This window comes from Eublepharis macularius, chromosome 1 (assembly GCF_028583425.1).
Source record: "Eublepharis macularius isolate TG4126 chromosome 1, MPM_Emac_v1.0, whole genome shotgun sequence".
NCBI lineage: Eukaryota > Metazoa > Chordata > Lepidosauria > Squamata > Eublepharidae > Eublepharis > Eublepharis macularius.
Genome location: NC_072790.1, coordinates 171264894 through 171289318, shown reverse-complemented (window position 1 = coordinate 171289318; position 24425 = coordinate 171264894). Strand labels below are relative to the sequence as shown.

The 24425-nt window shown below is 41.9% G+C and overlaps 1 protein-coding gene across 4 annotated transcripts in view; it reads left to right on the top strand.

Moving 5' to 3' along the window:
* The window catches only part of BTBD9 (BTB domain containing 9), a 372408-nt gene that overhangs the window by 210997 nt on the left and 136986 nt on the right, over nucleotides 1-24425 (top strand). For all 4 annotated transcript variants that reach the window (XR_008596899.1, XR_008596900.1, XM_054978182.1 and 1 more), the window contains exon 7: nucleotides 12358-12467. Coding sequence is in view for 2 of the 4 variants with exons in the window: in XM_054978182.1 (XP_054834157.1) it covers nucleotides 12358-12467 (110 nt within the window). In the remaining 2 variants the exon portion in view is untranslated. The remainder of the gene's footprint in view (nucleotides 1-12357; nucleotides 12468-24425) is intronic.

Sequence of the window (24425 nt, the reverse complement as noted above, 5' to 3'; positions counted from 1 at the left end):
AATGGATCTTGAAACTGTTTTGTCACAATCTTCTCTTTCATATTTCGTGTCGTAAACTGCACGATCACATCTCTTGGTAGTTTCCTCTGGGTTGCAATTCTCGAGTTCACACGATATGCCACATCTAGGATAGCCACAACTTCCTCCTCCTCCTTCCCCAGGTATTCAGCTAACACCTCAGTCATCTGTTCTTGCGCTGACTTTCCTTCCACTTCTGGCAAGCCACGAAAACGTAGCTGCTTCTCCATATGTTTAGTTTCTGCAACTGACATTCTCCCCTTCACCAGTCTCATCTCTGTTTGTTGCGTGTCTGCTAAATTCTCCATCGCGTCTTCTACTGTTTTAACTCTCTGCTGCGTTCCTTGTAGTTCACTTTGTATTGTTTCCATACCTTTTTTCACTTCTGACAGCTGCGATTTTACTGTCTGTGTAACCTCTTTAACCTCTTTAATCAGTTCCAATTTCGTGTCCTTAAGTTCTTTAATCACATCTAAAAGTTTTTTGTCCAGGTTTTCTATTGCCGATTGCCACTCTTTTTTTGACATCGTGGGGCTTGCTTTAGCTCGCTCCCACGAGTCCGCTCTCTTCCTTAACTCCGTGGCGTAAAATTTAAAGTCTTTTTATTTTAAATGTCCCGGTCTTCTTGCAAAAATTAAATTTTAAAGAGTCCAAAATGTCGGGCGTCTTTTCTCTATGGTTTCTCTATAATTTTGTAATCCAAGATGGCCTACTTCCTTTTCCGCTGAAGCCACGACCCTTCCCCTTTCAAAGATGGCGATTCCCTTCTTCCTGCCCTCCTGCAAGGGCCGCTTCTCTCCAGCCACTCTATTGTTATTACGCACTTCCTGTCTCCCGTCTTCCCACAGCAGATCTCGCGATGGTGTCTTTTTCTCACAGCTCCAAAGCCACAGGTATTCAAAACAATAGTCCGTTTTCTTTAATAACTTCTTTAAACTTAGTCTCTTTTCAAATACAACTCCTGCCGAATCTTCCCCTCCTTTTCACTAGTCTGTTGCAGTTTAAAAATCTACTTTTTTTCCTCTCTGTTTTTGTCAATCTGTCCCGTATCGGAAGATAATGATCTTTACCTTCTCTTCACTTTTCTCGGGTTGTAATCGCTGTTTCGATTTTAAGTTCTCCTCTCAGCTTCTTCCCCCAATCGAAGCTTGGGTATGTAGGTCTTATGCCAGCCGAATTGGCCCCAAAACTGCCGCAGAGATTGTAGCCGACCCGTCGCAAGGGGGGCGCCTCAAGGATCGAGAAGGGACCCGTTGTGTAGAGCCCCCCCTCGTCCGAGATCTAGCTCACCCTAGGGTCTTGAGCGTTCTTTGCCTGCTCTCCGCCTGACAGCAGTCGGCCGCGGGCTATTTTCACCCCGCCGGCCGGTTAAAACGGCAGTCCGGTCAGCTCCGCAAATGGAGCTGCGTTAGACCTCCATGAATCCCAAACCGGAAGTCCGGAACCTTCTTATTGTCAATTCCTTCAAACTATTTAAATGCCACAAAAGAAAGGTGCAAATAAAACTTTACTTAGATGTGGGCTACATACCAGTGATGGAGTGCACAACATTTAAGGATGTAATGCTGATTCTATGGCTTGAGCAATGCTATATCATAGGACTTAGTATGAGGTTAGGCAGACCATGAGAGGGAGGGCAGGAAGGAATGAACCGTTACTAGGCTTTTGGGCCCTTTCTTATATGCCCAGGGTAATGCCGATCACCACTTTGGAGTAAGGAAGGAATTTTCCTCAAGGCTAGATTGACCAGGGATCCTGAAAGTTTTTCGCTTTCTCTAGGCATAGAGCAGCAGTCACTGGGGAAATGAGGCAAGGTAGATGTGAATTTCCTGCATTGTGAAGGGGTTGGACTAGATGACCTTTGGGGTCAGTTCCAGCTCTATTTTTCTGTTTTTTTCTGTAGGGGGGAAATACCATCCATGGCCACACATAGCCTTTATCTTTTATACTTGAGGGAGGAGCATAAAGTGAAGAAATGCCAGGATTGTCTGAAGTTTGCAAAATAAGCTAGACATAATCAGGAGAAAGGTCTCACCTCAGATCAAATGGCTTCATCCTTGCCTTCAGTCCTGACATTGCCAGCACAGATGACATTGAATTCCACAGTATTGCTATTGAGGGATCCAAAACCATTTAATGACTTCCAGTCGCATCAGAAGGAACAGAGCTCTTGTGCAAAGAAATCTGCTGAATCTTAGATATAGGAACAGACATCAAAATAAACATCATGCTTCAGTGGAGTTAACAAGGGACCATAAAAAGAGAAAGAACAAATCGAAATGTGGAGTTTCTTTCCCTCCCTGACACTTCAGTGAGACTTCCAAAATCAGTGCTGATACACAGCGCTGAGGTCATCACAGTGATTTTGGAAGTTTTCCAAAAGGATTGGGAAATGAGGAGTCAGTCACCAGGAGAGTTGCTAAGATCACTGGCAGTGTCTCTTTCAGAGGGGCAGATTGAGGATTCATCTGTAGATATGCCTACAGACTGGGATACAAAACATCAGTCTCAGGGATGAGAGACTACTGATTCTCAGTATCATAGAAGTCATCATTACTGTTACATGCAATGAGGCTGCAGCCATACCTCTTCTCGGTATGGAAATTATTTTCCAGAGAAGGAGTTAACTTCACAGTCTTGAGATCTGCATTTATAATAGTTTTGATGGGGCCAGTTCATCCAAAAAGAGAGATAGGAGACTTAAGAGAACTAGAAGCAAGTCTCCCTATTATAATCACCACGAGCAACAAAGCCCGTTGTGGGGAAAAAATACAACGGGCTCTAGAAAGGGGAGGGCAGGCAGGCAGGCATTTGCTCCTCCTCCATCACTGATTCCAGCTGGTGAAGGGGAGGGGGCATTGTCATCTGCTCCACGCCTGATCTGCCTGGTGTCAGCCATGTGAAGGGGTGGTGGGCTTTGCTACCTGCTCCATGCCTGATACATGCCAGGTAAAGGGGGGGCATTGCCTCCTGTTCTGCACCTGACTACGGCTGGCATTGACACCTGCTCTGAGCCTGATCCCAGGTGGGTGAAGCGGGGTGGGCATTGCCACCTTCTCCGCTCCTAATACCAGCTTGGGTTAAGATGGGGGGGGCATTGTCACCTGTTCCACTCCTGATCCCAGTCCGGTGAAGGAGGGTGGGCATTGCCATCTGATCTGCTCCTGATCCCAACTGGGTTAAGGTGGGGGGGGGCAATGCTATCTGCTTTGCTCCTAATACCTATTGGGTTAAGGCAGTGGGTGGGCAAAGCCACTTGCTCTGCATCTGATCCCAGCAGGGTGAAGGGGGGTGGGTATTGCCCAGTGCTCCGCTCCTAATACCAGCTGGGTTAAGGTCTGGGGTGGCATTGCCACTTGCTTTGCTCCTAATAACAGATGTATTAAGGTGGGAAGGGAAATTACACCTGCTCCGCTCCTAATATCAGCTGGGTTAAGGAGGGGGGCAGGCATTGCCACCTGCTCCACTTCTGATCCCAACTGGTTCAAAAGTGGGGGGGGGCATTGCCACCTGCTCCGCTGCTGATACCAGCTGGGTTAAGGTGGGGGTTAGGCATTGCCACCTGCTCTGCTCCTAATACCAACTGGGTTAAGGTTATTGTTATTGTTATTGTTAAAGGGGAGCGGACATTGCCATCTGATGTGCCCCGATCCCAGCTGGGTTAAGGTGGGCACGGACATTAGCGGGCATCTGCTCCGCTAATACCTATTGGGTTAAGGAAGTGGGTGGGCAAAGCCTCCTGCTCTGCTGATCCCAGCTGGATGAGGGGGGTGGGCGGGCATTGCCAAGTTTAAGGTCAGGGGTGACATTGCCACCTGCTCTACTCCTAATTCCAGCTGGGTTAAGGTGTGTGGTGGGCATTGCCACCTGCTCCGCTCCTGATCCCAACTGGTTCAAAAGTGGGGGGGGGCATTGCCACCTGCTCCGCTGCTGATACCAGCTGGGTTAAGGTGGGGGTTAGGCATTGCCACCTGCTCTGCTCCTAATACCAACTGGGTTAAGGTGGGGGTGGGCATTGCTACCTGCTCCGCTCTTAATACCAGCTGGGTTAAGGCAAGGAGAGGGCATTGCCACCTGCTCTGCTCCTAATACCTGCTGTGTTAAAGTGGAGGTGGGCATTGCCACCTTTTCTGCTCCTAATAACAGCTGGGTGAAGGCAGAGGGTGGGCATTGCCACCTGCTACACTCCTAATATGAGCTGGGTGAAGGCGGGAGGCAGGTATTGCCACCTGCTCCCATCCTGCTCCTGGCCTGGGATTCCTACCATGGCACATTTTCTGAAGGGACATGATGCCTTGCCTAGGCTTCCCTCCATGGCAGCGCCCTCTGGTGGTGCACCAGGGTATAAAGTGAGGTGTCTGAAATACACGTACTCAATTACATAATAAGATGCTCGGGACCAACAATATTGCACTTCAGGGAGGAGCTACAGAGGCTGCATCCCTTCATGTTCATTTCAATGTTGCAGGTAGGGAGTTGCAAACTAGAAATTTAGAAGTTCAACCACCTAAGCAAAATTTTCCTCATTCAACAGAACACCAGATCAAGTTACACTGTTGTTGTTGTTGTTGTTATTGTTATTACTACTACTACTACTATTATTATTATATTTATATTTATATCCCAACCTCCCCGCAAGCGGGCTCAGTGCGGGTCACAACAGAAGATATAATATACAAGATAAAATCACAATCAATTAACACAGCTTTCTAATAAAACACCTGCTCACCATAATCTGTAGAACAAATAGGCTATGTGCATAAAGGGAACAAAATGATATAGCCTTCCCATTCAAACGTACATCATTCTGAGTCTCTGCCTGCTGTTTCAGTATTATCATCATCTGATGGGGAACAAGAATTGCTTTCAGATTCTGAAAAATATGAGAGAGCTTTAGATTCCTCTTCTATATTTCTGGTTTCTGAACAAAAGCCTCTCTTGCTATCAGAGGACTTACAAATATATACTGAACAGATCAGAAGACTGGTTGATGTATTGGCCTTGAAAATTAAACAACCATCACCGTCAGCTGCAGATCCAGTATTTGGATTATTGAATTCCACTTCTTATGCCCCAGAGGATTTGCCAATGCTGCCAGTGTTGCAGCAGGTTACAAAGTGTGTACAGGACAAGCCAGCAGTGACAGTTGGAGGGCATATATAAAGTACGACAGGAAGACTGCCAATTCCTGTGCCAAATTCAACTCTAGTACAGCCATCAGTATCTAAATATAAGCAACAAATCCATGTGGCACCTACTGATAAAGAGGGTGGGAGACTGGATGCAGAGGCAGAAGATTTTATTCATCTGCTGCACTCTTTCTTCAGATTGCAAACTATGCAGTGTGCATGGCTAAGTATCAGTATGTATTGTGGGAGCACATGTCCCCAGCTTCAGGGAGCATTGAGAGTTAGGCCGCATAATCCAAGCAGAAGCATTCAAGTTAACCAAACAGCAAATAAATTCTCAATATTTACAGACAGTAATTCTGAAGAATTAACAGAAGCACTCAGACACCATGCTTGGCTGAGATCAGTGATTTTGACCTATGAGGCCAAATCACGTATTCGGGACTTATCTTTCAAAGGGGCAGGGTTATTCAGTGAGAAAACCAAAGATACACTGGAAAGAATTCATAAGCTACGTTTTATAGCAAAGCCAATTTGCTTCTCTCAGGCTTAAACAGTTCCTTATAAGTAGTGGCCATGGTATAAGTTTAAGAAAGGACATATGTCAGCTTCACTGATGGAAAAAGCTTCAATAGGATATCATAAACAGGACCTTTTCAAAGGCTTAAGGTTCACAATACACCAAATCCACAACATAGTCTAAACAGGGTCTTTGACTCAGGATAACCCTCAAATTCCCAGTTCTAAGAAAATATCTTAAGCAGCTAGGAGGAAATTACAGATGATCACTGGGTGTTTACATAATTAGATTAGATTATGCCAGAGAATTTGCAACCTGCTGTCACTGTTTTCAAAATTACAAAATTACGTGTCCTGTTACAGAAGGTCAAGGAGCTGTTATTAAAAGATGAAATAGATCATGTTCCATGACCGCAGACATTTACTGGCCTGTATTCCAAGTATTTTGCAATCCCAGAAAGAAATGGGAGCATGAGACCTATCCGGGAGAGGGGGGCAGCTTTCATTGTAACAAAAAAATTCAGAATGATTTCAATATCTGCTATCCTCTCTCTTCTAAGTACAGGCATGTTTTTCATCTCCATAGATCTGAAGGATACGTATTTTCATCTGGCAGTCCATCCACCCAGAAGATACTTTGTTTTGCTACAGGTAGCATGCACTACCAATACAAGGTTCTGCCTTTTGGAATATCAACTGCCACTCCACCCAGTTTATTAAATGTATGGTACTAGCAACAGCATATCTTCACAGGAAAGGTATTGTGCCTAGCAACCTGGATGACTGGTTGCTAGTCCATATGTCTGCCCAGATGTTGCTTCAGCACCTACAAACAATGTTGCTGTTGTTGGATTGGTTGGGGTTGAGAATGAATGTGAAGAATTTGCATTTTGAACCTGTACAACACCGGCAGTTCATACGAGCATTGCTGTGGACCAAGCATTCTTGCCACAGAACAGAGCAGATGGTATCAAATCCCTTGTGAGGTGGTTGTTGCTCATCCAGAACAAAAAGCAATTAACAGTTCAGAGATTATTAGGACTCGTGGTATCTACCACAGCTGTAACACCTTATGCAGGATAGAGGACCAAACAGCTGCAAATTTGGTTTTATAAAGTGTTCAGCCCGCAAATTTAGAATCAGTCAACTGTATGCACCAAGGTTAGTGTGACACGACAAGACATCACCTCAAGTTACACTGGTAACAGAGAGATTAGAACAAAAAAATGATCAATTAAACAAAACTACAGATGTAATAGAAAATAATAAAATACCAGTATATAATTTAATCAAACAGAAATACAAAAATATGATTTAAAATAGTAATGGTGTGATTCATCATATAGTACCATGCTCTTGTATCTTGGTATTTTTGTACATTTTTCTACATATGTATAGAACCAGAACCAGATGTGTTTCAGCCTGAGTGTCTTCCTTAGTGGTATAATTTCATACAAAGCACTCCATAAGTATAGTTAGTTGGTACAAAGTGCCTGACCATGCACAGAATGGACAAAAAAGATGTTGACCAATTGAGGATGAACTCCTTTCACTTCTTCTCATGAAAAACCCCTAAAGTGCAAGAGGGGTACATCAAGATGAAAGTTTTTTCATTTGCTCATGAATCTCCTTTGGCCAGGTCAGGAGCATTCAGATGAAAGTGCAGTGCAAAACCACAACCAGAAATAGACCATCACTTTAGGTTCATGTGTCTGCTAGCAGACACATCACTTTGGGAATCAAGGTGCACGGCCAAGCTTCAATAAACCAGACTTGGACTCACAGAGAGACTGTAATACACATCGTGTTGAAGTTTGTTGCTTTATTGTGGGTTTTCTGGGCTGTATTGCCGTGGTCTTGTCATTGTAGTTCCTGACGTTTCGCCAGCAGCTGTGGCTGGCATCTTCAGAGGTGTAGCACCAAAAGACAGAGATCTCTGAGAGATCTCTGTCTTTTGGTGCTACACCTCTGAAGATGCCAGCCACAGCTGCTGGCGAAACGTCAGGAACTACAATGCCAAGACCACGGCAGTACAGCCCGGAAAACCCACAACAACCATCGTTCTCCGGCCGTGAAAGCCTTCGACAATACATTTGTTGCTTTACTTAGTGATTCAAGCTTTTTATCCCATCATCAAGGGCAAGTTGGTTCAATTAGACTTTAGTTGTCAGCACAGCTTGAATGGCCAGCATCCTATATCTTTTTCAAACCCATAAAAGATAAAATTAGAGTTGCCAGATGGTCTTTTAAAGAAACAGGACACTGGGGAGAGGGAGTGTGATGGACAGGACTGTCTCCAGAGCAAGGGGCTCTCCTAAGAAACAACTAATGAGAGGGGGCAGAATGCTGGACAAGTGACAGTTGGAGTCTGTTGGGGAGAATAAGAGGACGGGAGAAAGGGTTTTGGAGTAACTTAAAGGGGGTGTCAGGAGGCAGAGTGGGCTGTCACAGATACTATACCCTTGCTAAACGCTAGCTCATTCATAGGGCAAAGTGGCAGAGTGTGGACAGGCTGGCTGGCCACGCCCCTCTCATGCAAGAGGCAGGGAAGGCGGCATGGGCAGGCAAGTGAGTGACAGAGGAAGGGGCTTTCCTGCATGCATCAGGTGTCCCATGCACAAAAATACTCTATTGTTAGTGTCCAGAGACAGCCTCCTGGCAGCACCCGGCCTCCCGGTGGCACCCGGGCCCACAACCCCTTTTCCTCGCAACCTCTGAGATTGACCAAAAAGCCGTGGCAGCAGGCAGTCACCATGGCAGCTGGGTCAGCGACAGTGTTGGAACCTCTGATGCATCCATCGCTGGAGCTCCTGAGGCCACTGGAACCGCCGCAGCAGCATGAGGGCCTTCACAGGCCAGGCAAAGAAGGCAGCCACCAGCCCAGAGCATCTCAGTGAGGAAGCCGGGCCTGCCTGCACTCCAAACACCGGTGCAGGGGCAGAGAGGCCCAGGTGATCCAGCCGAGACAGCAACCAATGGCCTGGCCCCGCGTCGAGGGTCCTGCCCTCCAAGCGGGTCCAGCAAAGGCCAACCCTGGTGAGGGCAAACAACGTTGTACCTGGCCAGGCAGGACTTAGCAGGCTGTGATAGGGCAGGCCAGGGGTAAGATCCCCTGAGCAGCCAGGAGTAAGGTGGGGCATGGAGGTGTGGCCTCACCTGGCCATTGTGGTGGGACTCACCTTGGGGGCAGGACCATGGGAGATGGGGTGGGGATAGTACTAAGGGAGGGGATAAAAGGAGGCCTCCAGTCCCGGGCTGAGGAGGAGAGCAAATGGTGGCCTGTCCCTGCTGTCAAGGAACAGCCTCTCTTTTGGAGCCAGGAGTGAGGGAGTGCAGTAACTCCACATCTGGCCCACCCTTTCTGAGGCCAAAATGAGGACCCCACTACCCACTGAGCACTGGGGGCTGGGCTGATCAGGTGGCCAGTGACAGGAGGAGAAGCACGGACCCATCCAACAACAATACACCGGGACCAGACCTGCCATCGCCCGTAGGGGGCACCAAAGCTCATGACAGTAAGATATATGTCCGTGTTTCATTGTTAGAAGAGATTTGATTATACTTCATTTAACTAAAGCCTTGTTTTTATCTCAGTTTGGGACAATCCAAATAAAAGAAAGCAAGCTGATTTTGGATAGGTCTGGTTTCTGCTGAAAGTAGCTTAATTACATGTTACTGAATCTTCTTTTTCTTTCTTGATACACCTCTTTCTTGCATGCTACCTTGAGTGATTTTATTATAAGTACAGTAAGAAGTGTATTATATGATCTACTCTGCTTCTGAAAGTATTTCTTGTATCTCCTATTCCACTCATTTTGGGGAAGGCGAAGAAACCAGGACCAGAGTTGTTGGGGTTATACAAATGCCATGACTATTCACAATTTGTGAAGTTTTTGGAGCAGAAAGAAAGAATGGCTACAAGAGGAGCTTGAAACTGTGTCATAGTCATAGCAAGGCTTTCTGTCAAGAAAAATCAGTTCAGGCTTCCTTAGGGATAATTAAGACAATGCTGACAATTTGGAGGGTGAAGAGTGCTCATGCTGTTCTACGTCTAGAGACTGGTGGATAAAAAAAAAAAAGAATGAATAGAGTCACTGTACACATAAAATCCCATAAAAGAAGAACCCCAATGAAACAAAATGCATGTAAAAATGAAACTGTTATATTAAGTTCAGTGTTCATTGCAAGTGTCTTGTTCAAACAGTGACCTAGTTCTGTGACAAAAAAACTGCCAAGATTGTAGACTTATAACTATGTGGGAAAATATGGTAGCTGGCCTCTCAGGCTTATTTTTAAAGCACCTCCTTGTTGCAGTTGTCTAGAAACAGCCCAAAGTACACCTCAAAAATCTAAGTAGTTAAAAGTAAGTATGAAAATTGTTACTCAGTAGTTTTTACTTTTAATAAACCTAGGGAAGAGAAATAGCCATATTAGCAAACAGCCATGAAATTTAAAATTAAAATATATTTAATGCAGGATTATACGACAGAGGAAAGGTATTGCTCAAATTTTTAAAATGTCGTTTGTTATTAATTTAACAATATATCCTTTTCACTTTGGATGATAGGGAAGCTTATTGAAACATTCTTTTTCTTGCTATCTTTTCCAGTTCCACTGAAAGGGCAGTTGTACTCTATTTGGAATTTTTCAGAACTTCTAGTAGTGACTTCAGATGTCCTTTAACCTCTGGACTCTCTTTTTCCCTTTAGAGGAGGGGAACAGATTGATTGAAGGTTAATGTTTGTTTGTAGAAGGTGAAGTCTCAGAGGTAAACAGAGAGTGAATAAGCTACTTTTAGCACCTAACTTTGTAACAATATTCAGAATTGCAAGTTGGACACTATAGCTAGGAGTGAAATTCAAAGCTATCTTTTTAAAAACAAAATCTGGTACTGTTCAAGTTACTTTACTGTATTTAATAAAGGTGTAGCAAAAAGGCCCAGAATCTGAAGGACTATGTGTAAACTTCTTTGTGTGGAACAGGATTCTTACACACACACTGTTCTCCTGTCACCCTCTAAAGAATCACTCATGAAGGTTAGAAGTCTCTCTGGAGCAGAATTTGGTGTGGCACAACAGCCTGCATTTGTTTTTTTTAAAAAATCTCTTCCTTTCCTCAAAGTGAAGGCATTTGCAGTTTCTGCACATGGCAGTTTATATCCTGGCCATAAAAGTCATTGTTAGCTGAAGCAAGGCTTGGTTCTTTTATTTGTTGGGGGGAGGGGTGAGTGAGTGGACAAGAGTAAGAGTATGATAAAAGAATAGAGAAGAATTGCTTTATTCAGTTGGTCTGTATGAAACTTTTCATTATGACAAAATAATAGTGAATAATTTGTCTCCACAGGAAAAAATGGAAGCAAGTAGCTCTTGTAGTTTTGATATGTGAATATATAATGGACATAATAACTGTGTTAAGTTAAATTGAATACAATTTTGGTTTTCTTAAAAGTCAATTGCCATTATGTAAAACTCTCTCTCTCTCTCTCTCACTCTCTCTCTCTCTCTCTCTCTCTATCTCTTAAGGTTTAAAGAAGGCACTAACGCCTGTTCCCCATGTTGTCTTTTTTTATACCTGCTAGTACCACTTCTGATTCCCTCGTTTGGGATGGTATGGAGTTGGCATTTGCGTAGTAGGTTAAGAGTTTGAGTTACTGATGGACCTAGCTTTACTGTTTGAAAAGCAGTTTGATACAGTGGCCATGAGTGCTTTCTGTCAGCTGCATATAGTTTGCCATCCTTCCCCTTTCTTGACCTTGCCAATTAATCCATGCTTTAACCATGCAATTGGACAACTATAACATGCTATATGATGGGCTATCCTTAAAAACAACTTAAAAACTGCAACTAATTTAGACTGCAGCAGCCTAATTATAGTTTATAGTCATCATGACCCTGTAAAAACAGTACACTGATTGCCAGCATGTCTCTGAGTTCAGTTCAAGGTACTGGTTATGACCTTTAAAACTTTTCTAGGACTGTCTGTCCTCTTATGTCCCCATGCACAAACTGCACTTTTCCGGTTTGTACCTTCTTCTTGTTCCCGCACTTAATCTAGCTGACTTGCCATCTACTAGACCCAGTTCCATTTATTAGTGGCCCTGACATTGTGGAACAGGCTTCATGAGGAGGTATGGGCCACCATCTTTTTTAATGGAGCTTTTAATGGGGTTTCAGCCACAGACATTTTCTTAGGGAGGAGGAAAATGAGTTTTACTGTTTTATATGTTTCTAATTTTAAGAATTGCAAACTGCCTTGAACCATATAGACAGGCTGGATATAAATGTTTAAATAAGTTAATATTGTGTACTGTTGCTAGTTTTAATATAGGACATCTCCTAGTATTAATGTCATAGTAGTGACAAGTATAAGGGGATCTGACCAGGGGTAATGTTTCTTCTTAATTAGCACTTTCTGCACTAAACCTAATGTTCATCAAATCTCTTTGGCTTGAGGCCTGAACCAATTGTTTTCCTGCAGAGGAAGAACTTAAGCTGTTCATCAGCATAGTTGCCGAATTACATAGTTACTGGTTACTAACAGCACAATCCTAAACAGAGTTACTCCAGTCTAAGCTCATTGAAATGAATGTGCTTAGCCAGTTTAGTCTGGATCCAGCCAACTGTGTATTATCAAACCTTGTAGTCTTGATAAAGTATATTTTTCAAATTTTACATCTTTTCTTGCCTTGCAGGTATATCAGAATAGTTGGAACACACAACACCGTGAACAAAGTTTTCCATATTGTGGCTTTTGAGTGCATGTTTACCAACAAAACTTTTACTCTTGAGAAAGGTCTGATAGGTAAGTCAGTTGACCACATAATTTCTTCCTTTGCTTATGTTTTTATTTGTTGCCATTGCTGCCCATGATACATAAATACTAATTTTCACAGCCTCTCTAACACGCAATTATAATAGCATCATATGTCTGGATTGTGTGAAACAAGATGCAGTCTGAACCAGTGTGGTGTAACGGTTAGAGTGCTGAACAAAGAATAGGGAGAGTGGGTTAAACTCCTCACTCAGACATGCAGCTCATTAAGTCATCCTATCTTACCTCACAAGGCAGTTATGAGAGGAGGTGGGGAAAACCATATGAGCCACCCTGAACTTCTCAGGGACGAGTAAAATAAAAATGCAACAGGTAGATTTTACCTGCATATTCTATTATAAAAGCTTGTCCTGTTGGGTTGCACAAGTGGAAGCTTAAATGCTTTTTATTCAGCTTTACATTCGGCTAAATGCCTTCAAGATAAGTTTCTAGTAGGTAAGGTTTTTTTTTTAGTTCCTGGCTTTCACATGGTAACCATGCTCCATTTCCATATAATACTGTGGCATGCAGCCAGAATTTTTACCAAATGCAAATGCTGTGTTTCTGACAATGTTTCCAGAATAGAAGCAGTGGTACTGGGTAGTACATTGCCAGGGCATTCTGGGCTACCTTTTGACATCAGAGCAGTGTTAGAAGTTACGGTGCTGCAGGAGGCTGGAGGGGCGCAAACTGCCCGCAGCCCCCTGTTCCCAGGCGGGGAACAGGCAAGTACACTCAAGAACCTGAGGGCGCGTTGATCTCGGGTGTGAGGGGGGTTCTACACAACGAGCCCTGTTCCACTCTTGAGGTCCCACCCGAAGAAAGGTTTGCTAAAATCTCTGCAGCGGCTCTGGAGTCAGTTTCTGGCATAAGACCTACATGCCCAAGCTTCAGTAAATCAGGAAGGGAACTGGAATTGATCGGATAATTGAAGCAACGATTACAACCCAAGAGAAACATCTAAGAAGGTAAAGATTGCTATCTCTCAGTACGGGACAGATTATAAAAAGGAGTAAAGAGACTAAGACGATTTAAAAACTGTAAGGGACTTGCTACATATAAGAGAGAACTCCGGCAAGTTAAATTTTAAAAACTGACATTATAAAGAGAAATAAACGCGGAAAACCGATTATTGTTTACATACCTGCGGCCAAGAGGAGATAACGAACTGTGAGAAAGTTTTAACATCGCGAGAACTGCCGGGAAGGAAGGAGTAACAGGAAGTGCATCAAAATCATAGAGAGACCGGTGAGAAGCGGTTTGCTAAAAGCGGAAGTAGGGAGCCTCCATCTTGAAGAAGGACAAAGCTGTGGCTTCAAAGAAAACGGAAGTAGGCCATCTTGGATGAGGGTAAGGGCGAGTACCTCAATATAAAACCATAGAGAAAAGACGCCCGACATTTTGGATCGCGCAAGTATAATTTTTTTAAAAAATAAGCTGAACTGGGACATTTAAAAACAACAGAAAGGAGTAAATTAGCGCCACGGAGTTGAGGAAAAGGGCGGACTCGTGGGAGCGAGGTAAATCTAGCCCCACGATGTCAAAGAAGGAGTGGCAAACTGCGCTGGAAAACTTGGACAAAAAAGTTTCAGAAGGAAATAAAGAGTTAAAAGAAATGATGCAAGAGAACTTTAAAGACTTTAAAGAGGCACTTAAATCGGAGATGGCAGAACTCACAAAGAAAATTGATCAAGTACAGAATGAACTGCAAGCTACACAGCAGAGAGTAAATGTAGTAGAGAACACAGTTGACACTCTAGCTGACATGCAGAAAACAGAGATGAGAGGAATGAAGGGAAGAATGGCTGTAGCTGAATGTAAACAAATGGAAAAACAACTTAGAATGCGCGGAGTTCCGGAGATTACAGGAAAATCAGCCCAAGAACAGATTTCAGAAATTTTGGCAGGTTACCTGGGAAGAGAGGAAGAGGAGATGGCAGCTTTCCTGGACGTGGCATATAGAATTAATTCAAAATTTGCAGCACAGAGGAAGTTACCAAGAGATATGATTGTGCAATTTACGACCAGAAGTATAAGAGAGACAATTGTAAGCAAACAATTCCAAGAACCATTAGAAGTTGATGGGAAGGTGGTGAGAATCATGAAAGAATTGCCCAGATCGGTGTTGGTGGAGCAAAAAATATACAGAGAGCTGGTCCAAATGTTAAAGGACTTGAAAATCAGATATAGATTGGAAATACCGGAAGGACTGGCATTTGAATTTGGTGGAACAAGGAAGAACATCAGATCGGGCCATGAGATGGAAGTGTTTATTAGGGACAATGAAAAGGACTTACCAAAAAGTACAAGAATGTAAATATGGAGTGTAAAATTATATCTTGGAATGTAAATGGACTTAATTCACCTTGTAAAATTAAGGCTATTTTTCATTGGCTTCTAAAACAAAAATGCAATATAGTATTCTTGCAAGAGACACATATCAGGAAACAGGACTTAAAGTATTTAAAATTGGCAAAACTGGGAAATGAATTTGCAGCTGCCTCCAAAAAGAAGAAGAGAGGAGTTGCACTGTATATAAAGGAGGAGCTGCAGCCAAAATTAATTTTAAGTGATGTAGAAGCCAGATATTTAGCAGTGGAAATAATTTGGAACTCAAAAAAGATCTTGGTGATTAGAATTTATGCACCAAATGGTGCAAAAGAAAACTTTTTTAAGGACTTGCAAGGACAACTAGAGGAGTTGACTTATGACCAAATAATTATGGCAGGTGACTTTAATGGAGTTACAAGCTTGGAAGAAGACAAGAAATCTAAAATTGCACAGAAAAAAAGAGGACTTTTGCCAAAGTCATTTTTTGCGATTAAAGAGCAAGAAAGTCTGGAGGATGTATGGAGGAGACAAAATCCTAAAAATAGACAATTCACCTTTTACTCTGCAAGACATTTTACATTATCAAGAATTGATATGATCTGGGCTTCCAAAGAACTGACGTTGTGGACTAGAGATGTGGAAAATATGCCTAAGGTAAGCTCAGATCATAACCCAATTATGTGGAGATTCGGAAAAAATACAAAAAAAAGAGGATGGAGGATAAATGAAGACTTGCTGCAGATAGAAGACAACATGACGCTGCTGCGAAAGGAGACCAAATTCTTTATACAATACAACATAAACAAGGATGTGTCAACTTATAAGGTATGGGACACTTATAAAGCGGTAATTAGAGGAATACTGATGGATTTAAATGGAAGAGAGAGAAGGAGAAAAGAGGAAAAAAGAAAAGAAATAATGGAAAAAATCAAGGCCAAAGAGGTGCAACTTAAGAAAAGGCCAGAGAAGAAGCGGATATATCAGGATATAAAAATATTGCAGGAGCAATTGACGGCAATGAGCAACAAAGAATTGGAGTGGAATTTGAAAAAAATGAACCAAAAGACATTTGAAGGGGCCAACAAACCTGGCAAATACCTAGCTTGGCAATTGAAAAAGAAAAAAGAGAAGAAAACTATAATTAAAATCCAAGAGGAAGATAGAACATTATTGGACCAAACAGCCATCAGTAAAGCCTTCTATAAATTTTATGCAAAACTGTACCAGAAAAAGGACGTGAACAGGGGTTCAATAGAGGAGTACTTGGAGAAAATGAAACTACCAAAGATATCGGAGGAATGGAAAGAAAAACTAAATAGAGAAGTAACAGAGGAAGAAATAAAAGAGGCCATCCAATCAACAAAACTGGGGAAAGCACCGGGACCAGATGGATTAACAGCAAAGTTCTATAAAGTGATGGCTAACAAATTGGCACCTTTTTTGAAAGAGGTAATGAATGAAACTATGCAAGGCCAAAAAATTCCTGATTCATGGAACGAAGCTAACATATCATTGATTCCGTAAGATGGACTGGACTTGACCAATGTTAAAAATTATAGGCCAATTTCGTTATTGAACAATGACTATAAAATATTTGCAAAAGTTTTGGCAGAAAGAATAAAAGGATGGCTGGTGGAATTTATTGCAGAGGAACAGGCAGGATTTTTACCTGACAGACAAATTAAAAACAATTTAAGGACAGTAATAAATGCTATTGAATACTATGATAAGCATTGTGATAGGGAACTTGGTTTCTTTTTCGTGGACGCAGAAAAGGCTTTTGACAACTTGAACTGGGACTTTATGTTTGCCACTATGGAAAAGCTGCAAATGGGAGAAAGGTTCATACAAGCGGTTAGAGAAATTTACAGAGACCAAAGTGCAGCGATTGTAGTGAATGAGGACTTAACTAAAAAATTGAAAATAAGCAAAGGAACAAGACAGGGTTGCTTTTTGTCTCTATTGTTTATTCTGGTTTTGGAAATATTGATGGTTCAAATATGAGAGGACGATGCAATCCGAGGTATAAAAATAAAAGAATTTTCCTACAAGGTCAGAGAATTTGCGGATGGCATAATGTTAATAGTAGAAGATCCAATCGAAAACATGCCAAAGGTAATAGAGAAAATAAAGCAATTTGGAGATCTAGCTGGATTTTATGTGAATAAAAAGAAGTCCAAAATATTATGCAAGAATATGACCAAACAGAAGCAACAAGAACTAATGGTGATAACGGACTGTGAAGTAACAAATAAAGTAAAGTATTTGGGTATCGAACTGACTGCGAAAAATATAGACTTATTTAAAAATAACTATGAGAAACTGTGGATACAAATACAAAGAGACTTGATAAAATGGAATAAATTGAATCTATCATGGTTGGGAAGAATAGCAGCAGTAAAGATGAATGTCTTACCACGAGTGATGTTCTTGTTGCAAACAATCCCAATTATTAGAGACTCAAAACAGTTTTATAAATGGCAAAGGAAAATTTCAGACTTTGTGTGGGCAGGCAAGAAACCACGCGTGAAAATGAAAGTACTACAGGATGCGAAAGAAAGAGGTGGCTTTCAACTGCCCAATATAAGACTATATTATGAAGCAATATGTCTGGTATGGTTAAAAGATTGGATAATGTTAAAAAATCGTAAATTGCTGGCCTTGGAGGGACATAAAAAATTATTTGGATGGCATGCATACATGTGGTATGATAAAGTAAAAGCAGACTTGATGTTTTTGCACCATTACATTCGGAGAAGCCTCTTCACAATCTGGAAAAAATAGAAGGTTTACATGGAAGATGGAATTCCTTCATGGGTGGTTCCGTATGAAGTAATAGATCCGAGAACTGTTGACGAGAAGCAGCGCCTAACATACAAGGAGATAACACAAGTACAACCTTCAATGCTAAGAATAAAAACAGAAGAAGAGTTGTCTCCTTGTTATGGATGGTTCCAATATAGACAGATCAGAGATCTTTACAACTCGGACTGCTTAAGAGGAGGTATAAGAATGGAAAACTCTGAACTAGAAGAAGTGATGTTACAAGAAGGCAAGAAAGTAATATCTAAAATTTATAAATTACTTCTGAAATGGTATACAGAGGATGAAATAGTTAAAACCCAGATGGTGAAGTGGGCAATACATTTTCATAAAGAAATAACAATGGAGGTGTGGGAACACCTGTGGAAAAATACATTGAAGATTTCAACTTGTACGAATATTAAAGAGAACGTATATAAAATGATCTACAGATGGTATTTAACGCCAAAGAAAATTGCGCTAGGGAATACAAACATGTCAGACAAATGCTGGAAATGTAAAAAGCATGAAGGATCACTGTATCATATGTGGTGGACTTGTGAGGTAGCCAAGCAATACTGGGGAGAAATAATTGAAGTAATCAATGAGATTTTACAAATCCAAATAAATAAGAACCCAGAATTGTTGCTACTGAACTTGGGGATGGAAGCTGTTCCAATGCAGTACAGAACATTGCTATTTTACATGACTACAGCGGCAAGACTTTTGTATGCGCAGAAGTGGAAAGTGCAAGAAATACCAACTACAGAAGACTGGATTTACAAATTGCTGTACATGGCAGAAATTGACAAAATGACAAGGAAGCTTAAAGATCTCGACCTAGGACAGTATACTGCTGATTGGGGGAAATTAAAACAATATTTAGAGAAAAAATGGGATGTGAAAGGAGAACTGTGGCAGTTTGAGAATTTCTAAAGGGAGGTGGTGTAAATGGAGGAGAGAAGTGACTTTACCATTAAGGGGGAAATTTAACTATGACAATCTAAGCTAATATCATGATTAAGAAAATTTGAAGTAAAACGGATACATTAGAAAATTAATATCATATATTACATATATTATGATGTATGGTGTTAGTATATTGCACTATATACTATATTGGGATGTTATATTACAATGCATGCTTGGTTATATTGCATGGAATAGTATATAACAAATACTATATTGATAGTATATTGGATAGAGAACACGTATAAAAGAATTAGAACATGCTTAGAGTAAGAGATATTATAATTTATGTGTTATAGACAAATACATGTTATGCTATATTTTAATGCATGCTATGTTATGTTGTATGGTATAGTATACAGCAAATACTATATTGATAGTATAGTTGAAAGAGTATTTGTATAAAAGAATTAGAATATGCTTTTAGAGTAAGAGATATTATGATCTATGTGTTGAAGAAAAATATAAGTGAAATAGTATTAAGCAATAAAAGGGGGTAAGGGTTGGAAAGCTGTTGGAAGTCAATAGGGAGGGGGGAGGAAAAGGGTGGGGAACAGAATTAATTAGATATGAAGGGAATGTATGTATTAAATTTAAAAATTTAAACTCACCAATAAAAATTAAAAAAAAAGAAGTTACGGTGCTGCACTGGCTCAGCGATTATTTCACTTCGTCAAAAAGAATTACTTTCCAATACAGCAGATCATAGATTTGAATTCTTAGATAAATCAAATTCCTATCATAATTCTCTTCCTTTACAAGTTGATCCTATGCTATAGTGCCTTGATTTTCAGAAGCAACCTAATGCCACCTATCTCTGTTGATTGCGGACTTGAAAGAGAGCTTTATATTCATTTTCTTTCCAATCGGAATGGGAAATCCTGATATTGCAAAACCTGCAAAGCTTTAGGTTGTAAAGTTTTAAATGTCTCTTTTATGGCAAATATTAAATGGCAAGTTACCCTTTCAAAAGTGCTAAATTTTACTAAAGAATAACAAAATATTAAAAGGCTGCCCTTATCTGTGGAAAAATATAGCAGGTAAATGGCATTTAGCCATGTGTCAAATTTATTTGAATTCTGACCTGATGGCGATCAGCACAACCTTCTTCTTTTATTGTAGAATAAACAGTATATAAAAATGGATAGTAGTTTTAAGTATCTCGCATAGAAGACATCTTCCAGACAGTAGCATTGATTAGTGTTTTCCTCACCTCTAGGGACCTTCAACCACAGCACATTTGAGACAGTCATTCTACACTGGCGGTTTTTCTGTGGATCTTCTATGGGCACGTGTCTTTCCTTCCTTTACAGACTGTTCAGTTTGTGACATTGGGGTGGGGGGCGCTTCTGCTGTTGTGGTAGAACAATTGTGTGGTCTATTGGAAACATTGCATTTGTGCATGCACTGTATCTCAGTGCCATTTAGTCAGTTACTGCCCCCAAAGCCCACCAGCAAATTGTATCTTGCATATATGTCTGGACTTTGACTGGTTAGCTCTTTTCCTGCACTTGAATAGCTGTTTGATTAGTTGCTTTGATTGACTGTGTTGTCATTCCTTCTTTTTTTGAATTACGGACAGTATCTAAAGAATTCAGCATAGCTATGATCATGGCTGATTGCAGCAGGACTTAAGGGGATGTTGTTTTCAGAGGTTTTTGTTGAGATTATTTGTTGTCCCAATTCTATTCATCAGTAAGAATTTTGCTGTATTTATACTCCTTATGACAAGATCAAAATCATTATTACTGCACAGATTTCATTCACAGAAAGTGTGTGGGGGGGGGGGAGGAACGCTTAATACTGAAGCAATTTCTGCTTCACCATCGCCTAACCACCAGTAAATTGTCATTAATGCCAAGAATGCTTTTGTAGCTGCATTCAGTTTTGTGAGTTGTTACTCATGAACTTCTGGTGGGTGTCCCTTTTATTGATTTTTGTGGAGAGCATGCGGAGCAGGATTGGGGAGGGGGGAGACACAGGTGATGAAAAGCACCCTGAAGCTTCTCCTTACGATAACAAGGCAATGGTTTCCTTTTCTCTCCAGGGGGTCCTGTGTACTCCCACACGTTTGTCTTTTTCTTTAGATAGCATGTTGAATAGGAACCTAGTATGCAATGCATGGATAGCTTGAAAATGGCTCCCAGGCTCAGTGCTCAAGTGTGCTTTTAGGAATTTTCCAGGTGGCAATGAGGAGAGGATTGGCTGCTTGATCCAGTGTTGCTGGTTCGTGTAGCGCATGTGCAGGAGATCATTGTTTCAATATATCACTAGTGTGGCAGTAACAAAAGGAACTGAAACTAGGACATTAAGGCTGTCTGGAAGATGCTGAAGAAATTTTCTGATATTCTGTGAGCTTTATTATTTTTATGACCCGTTGTAGAAACTTATTTTTGTGATGGTTGTTGTGGGTTTTCCGGGCTGTATTGCCGTGGTCTTGGCATTGTAGTTCCTGACGTTTCGCCAGCAGCTGTGGCTGGCATCTTCAGAGGTGTAGCACCAAAAGACAGAGATCTCTCAGTGTCACTCAGTGTGACACTGAAAGACCTCTGTCTTTTGGTGCTACACCTCTGAAGATGCCAGCCACAGCTGCTGGCGAAATGTCAGGAACTACAATGCCAAGACCACGGCAATACAGCCCGGAAAACCCACAACAACCATCGTTCTCCGGTCGTGAAAGCCTTCGACAATACATTATTTTTGTGAGGTAACAGGATATCACCAAATGTTTTGCATCATTTTATCTAACAGTTGTTTTGCGACTTGAATTCCTGGAGTTCAACTGTGTGTTACTGCAGTTTCAAAGATGGTCTTAAAACCTGGTGCTGTTTGCCATTCTTTATTTTAAATTGTTAATAACAGCCTTTTGAGTTCAGAGATAACAATCACAAGTAGGTTCATTACTAGATACGGACATGAACTGAAAAAAAAACTGAACCTTTTTTTCCAGAAGGGAAATAGACATCAATCCCGGTTCGTTTCCCAAACCCGAACTTTGACCTGATTCACGAACTGGTTCATTGTTTGTCAGAGCCCAGAACGTCCCCACTTCAGACTCAGAGAGCCCAAACTCGCAGGGAGTTTTCAGCAGGGTCTCCTTCAGCCACCCTCCAAGTTTGGTGAAGATTACAATACGGATCTCCAAGTTACAGACACCCAAAGCTGGCACCCCCAAGGAAGTCCCATTCAGTAGAATTGGAGCCATCAGTGCCAATTGACTTATGGCTTCATTTGAAATGATGGATGCCCAGATGTGGGTAATGTCGGTGGCCGCCCCCTCCTCGTGGGCTCGGGGAGGCAGTCAGCCACCTCCGTTCTCAGGGCGAGGGATTCGGCCATCAGCCAATAAGGATGGAACCCCTTCCACCCAGCGCAGAGGAGACCACAGGTGCCATCAGTCGGGGCCCTCCCTTATGCTGAGGAGTGGTGGCCACAGACATCACCCACCTGCACGTCGTGGCGGCAACGATGGAACCCATTCCCCCTAGGTCAGGGGTGAGGGATACACCAAGTACCATGATAGGGGACCCTCCCATGGTCTTGCACAGCTATATATGTGACACTGTCCCCCGTGCTGAGGAGTGTACATGGCAGGCAGTTAAAGGTTTTGTTCGTGGCAAATATTTTACAGAATTCAATCCCTTGTATATGCTTTTCCTAAGCATATTGAATATTGCAATGAAAATATAGTCTCAAGGAAGAAATCTGAGAATTTCAACTTAGGTCAGAATTGAAAATGGCAGCCATGAATAAATCTTGCTATTTTAGTACATTTGATGCAACTATTGACTTTCTAAACGACTTTAAATAGGTATTGCAATAAACTTCAAATTTCCTTTGCCTTCTGATAAGCAATGTCCCATTGATGGCAACTTCAAGGCTCTAAGTGCAAAAAGCATCAGTATTGACACCCTTTTTGGCAACACAATTCGAAAGTGGAATGTTTTATCATTTGTTTCTGCAAAGTGGACTTCCGGTTTGGGATTCATGGAGGTCTAACGCAGCTCCATTTGCGGAGCTGACCGGACTGTCGTTTTAAGCGGCCGGCGGGGTGAAAATAGCCCGCGGCCGACTGCTCTCAGGCGGAGAGCAGGCAAAGAACGCTCAAGACCCTAGGGTGAGTTAGATCTCGGACGAGGGGGGGCTCTGCGTAAGGGGTCCCCTCCCGATCCTTGAGGTCCCACCTTGCGATGGGTCGGCTACAATCTCTGCGGCAGTTTTGGGGCCAATTCGGCTGGCATAAGACCTACATACCCAAGCTTCGATTGGGGGAAGAAGTGGAAAGGTGAACTTGAAATCGAAACAGCGATTACAACCCGAGGAAAGTGAAGGGAAGGTAAAGATCACTATCTTCCGATACAGGACAGATTGATAAAAACAGAGAGGAAAAAAAGTAGACTTTTAAACTGCAACAGACTAGCGAAAAGGAGGGGAAGCTTTGGCAGGAGTTGTATTTGAAAAGAGACTAAGTTTAAAGAAGTTATTAAAGAAATCGGACTATTGTTTTGAATACCTGTGGCTTTGGAGCTGTGAGAAAAAGACACCATCGCGAGATCTGCTGTGGGAAGACGGGAGACAGGAAGTGCGTAACAACAATAGAGCGGCTGGAGAGAAGCGGCCCTTGCTGGAGGGCAGGAAGAAGGGAATCGCCATCTTTGAGAGGGGAAGGGTCGCGGCCTCAGCGGAAAAGGAAGTAGGCCATATTGGATTATAAAATCATAGAGAGACCATAGAGAAAAGACGCCCGACATTTTGGACCCTTTAAAATTAATTTATGCAAGAAGACCGGGACATTTGAAATAAAAAAGGTACTAAATTTAACGCCATGGAGCTAAGGAAGAGAGCGGACTCGTGGGAGCGAGCCAAAGCAAACCCCACGATGTCGAAGAAAGAGTGGCAATCGGCAATAGAAAATCTGGATAAAAAACTTTTGGAGGTGATTAAAGAATTTAAAGACATGAAATTGGAGCTGATCAAAGAGGTTAAACAGACAGTAAAATCGGAGCTGTCAGAAGTAAAATCGGAGCTCTTAGAAGTGAAGAAAGGTATGGAAACAATACAAAGTGAACTACAAGGGACGCAGCAGAGAGTTAAAACAGTAGAAGGAGCGATGGAGAACTTAGCAGATACGCAACAAACAGAGATGAGGCTGATGAGGGGAAGGATGGCAGTTGCGGAAAGTAGACATATGGAGAAGCAGCTGAGATTTCGCGGCCTGCCGGAAATGGAAGGAAAGACAGCGCAAGAGCAGATGACGGAGGTGTTAGCTGAATACCTGGGGAAGGAGGAGGAGGAAGTTGTGGCTATCCTAGATGTGGCATATCGTGTGAACTCAAGAATTGCAACCCAGAGGAAAGTACCAAGAGATGTGATTGTACAATTTACAACAAGAAACATGAAAGAGAAGATTGTGACTAAACAGTTCCAAGATCCATTGGAGATCGATGGCAAGACAATCATTATAATGAAGGAACTACCCAGATTAGTGTTACTAGACCGGAAAAAATATAAAGCGCTAATCCAGATGTTGAAGGACATGAAAATCAGGTACAGATGGGAGCTCCCAGAGGGTTTGTCCTTCGAATTTGGAGGTGCCAAAAAGCATATCAGATCTGAGCGGGAGATGGAGCGATTTATAAGGGACAATGAAAAAGACTTACCAACAAGATTATGAATATGGAGTGTAAAGTATTATCTTGGAATGTAAATGGACTAAATTCACCGAATAAGAGAAAAAATATTTTTCACTGGCTACTAAAACAAAAATGTGATATTGTTTGTTTGCAAGAGACTCATATTCGAAAACAGGATGTAAAATATTTAAAACTGGGAAAATTGGGCAAGGAC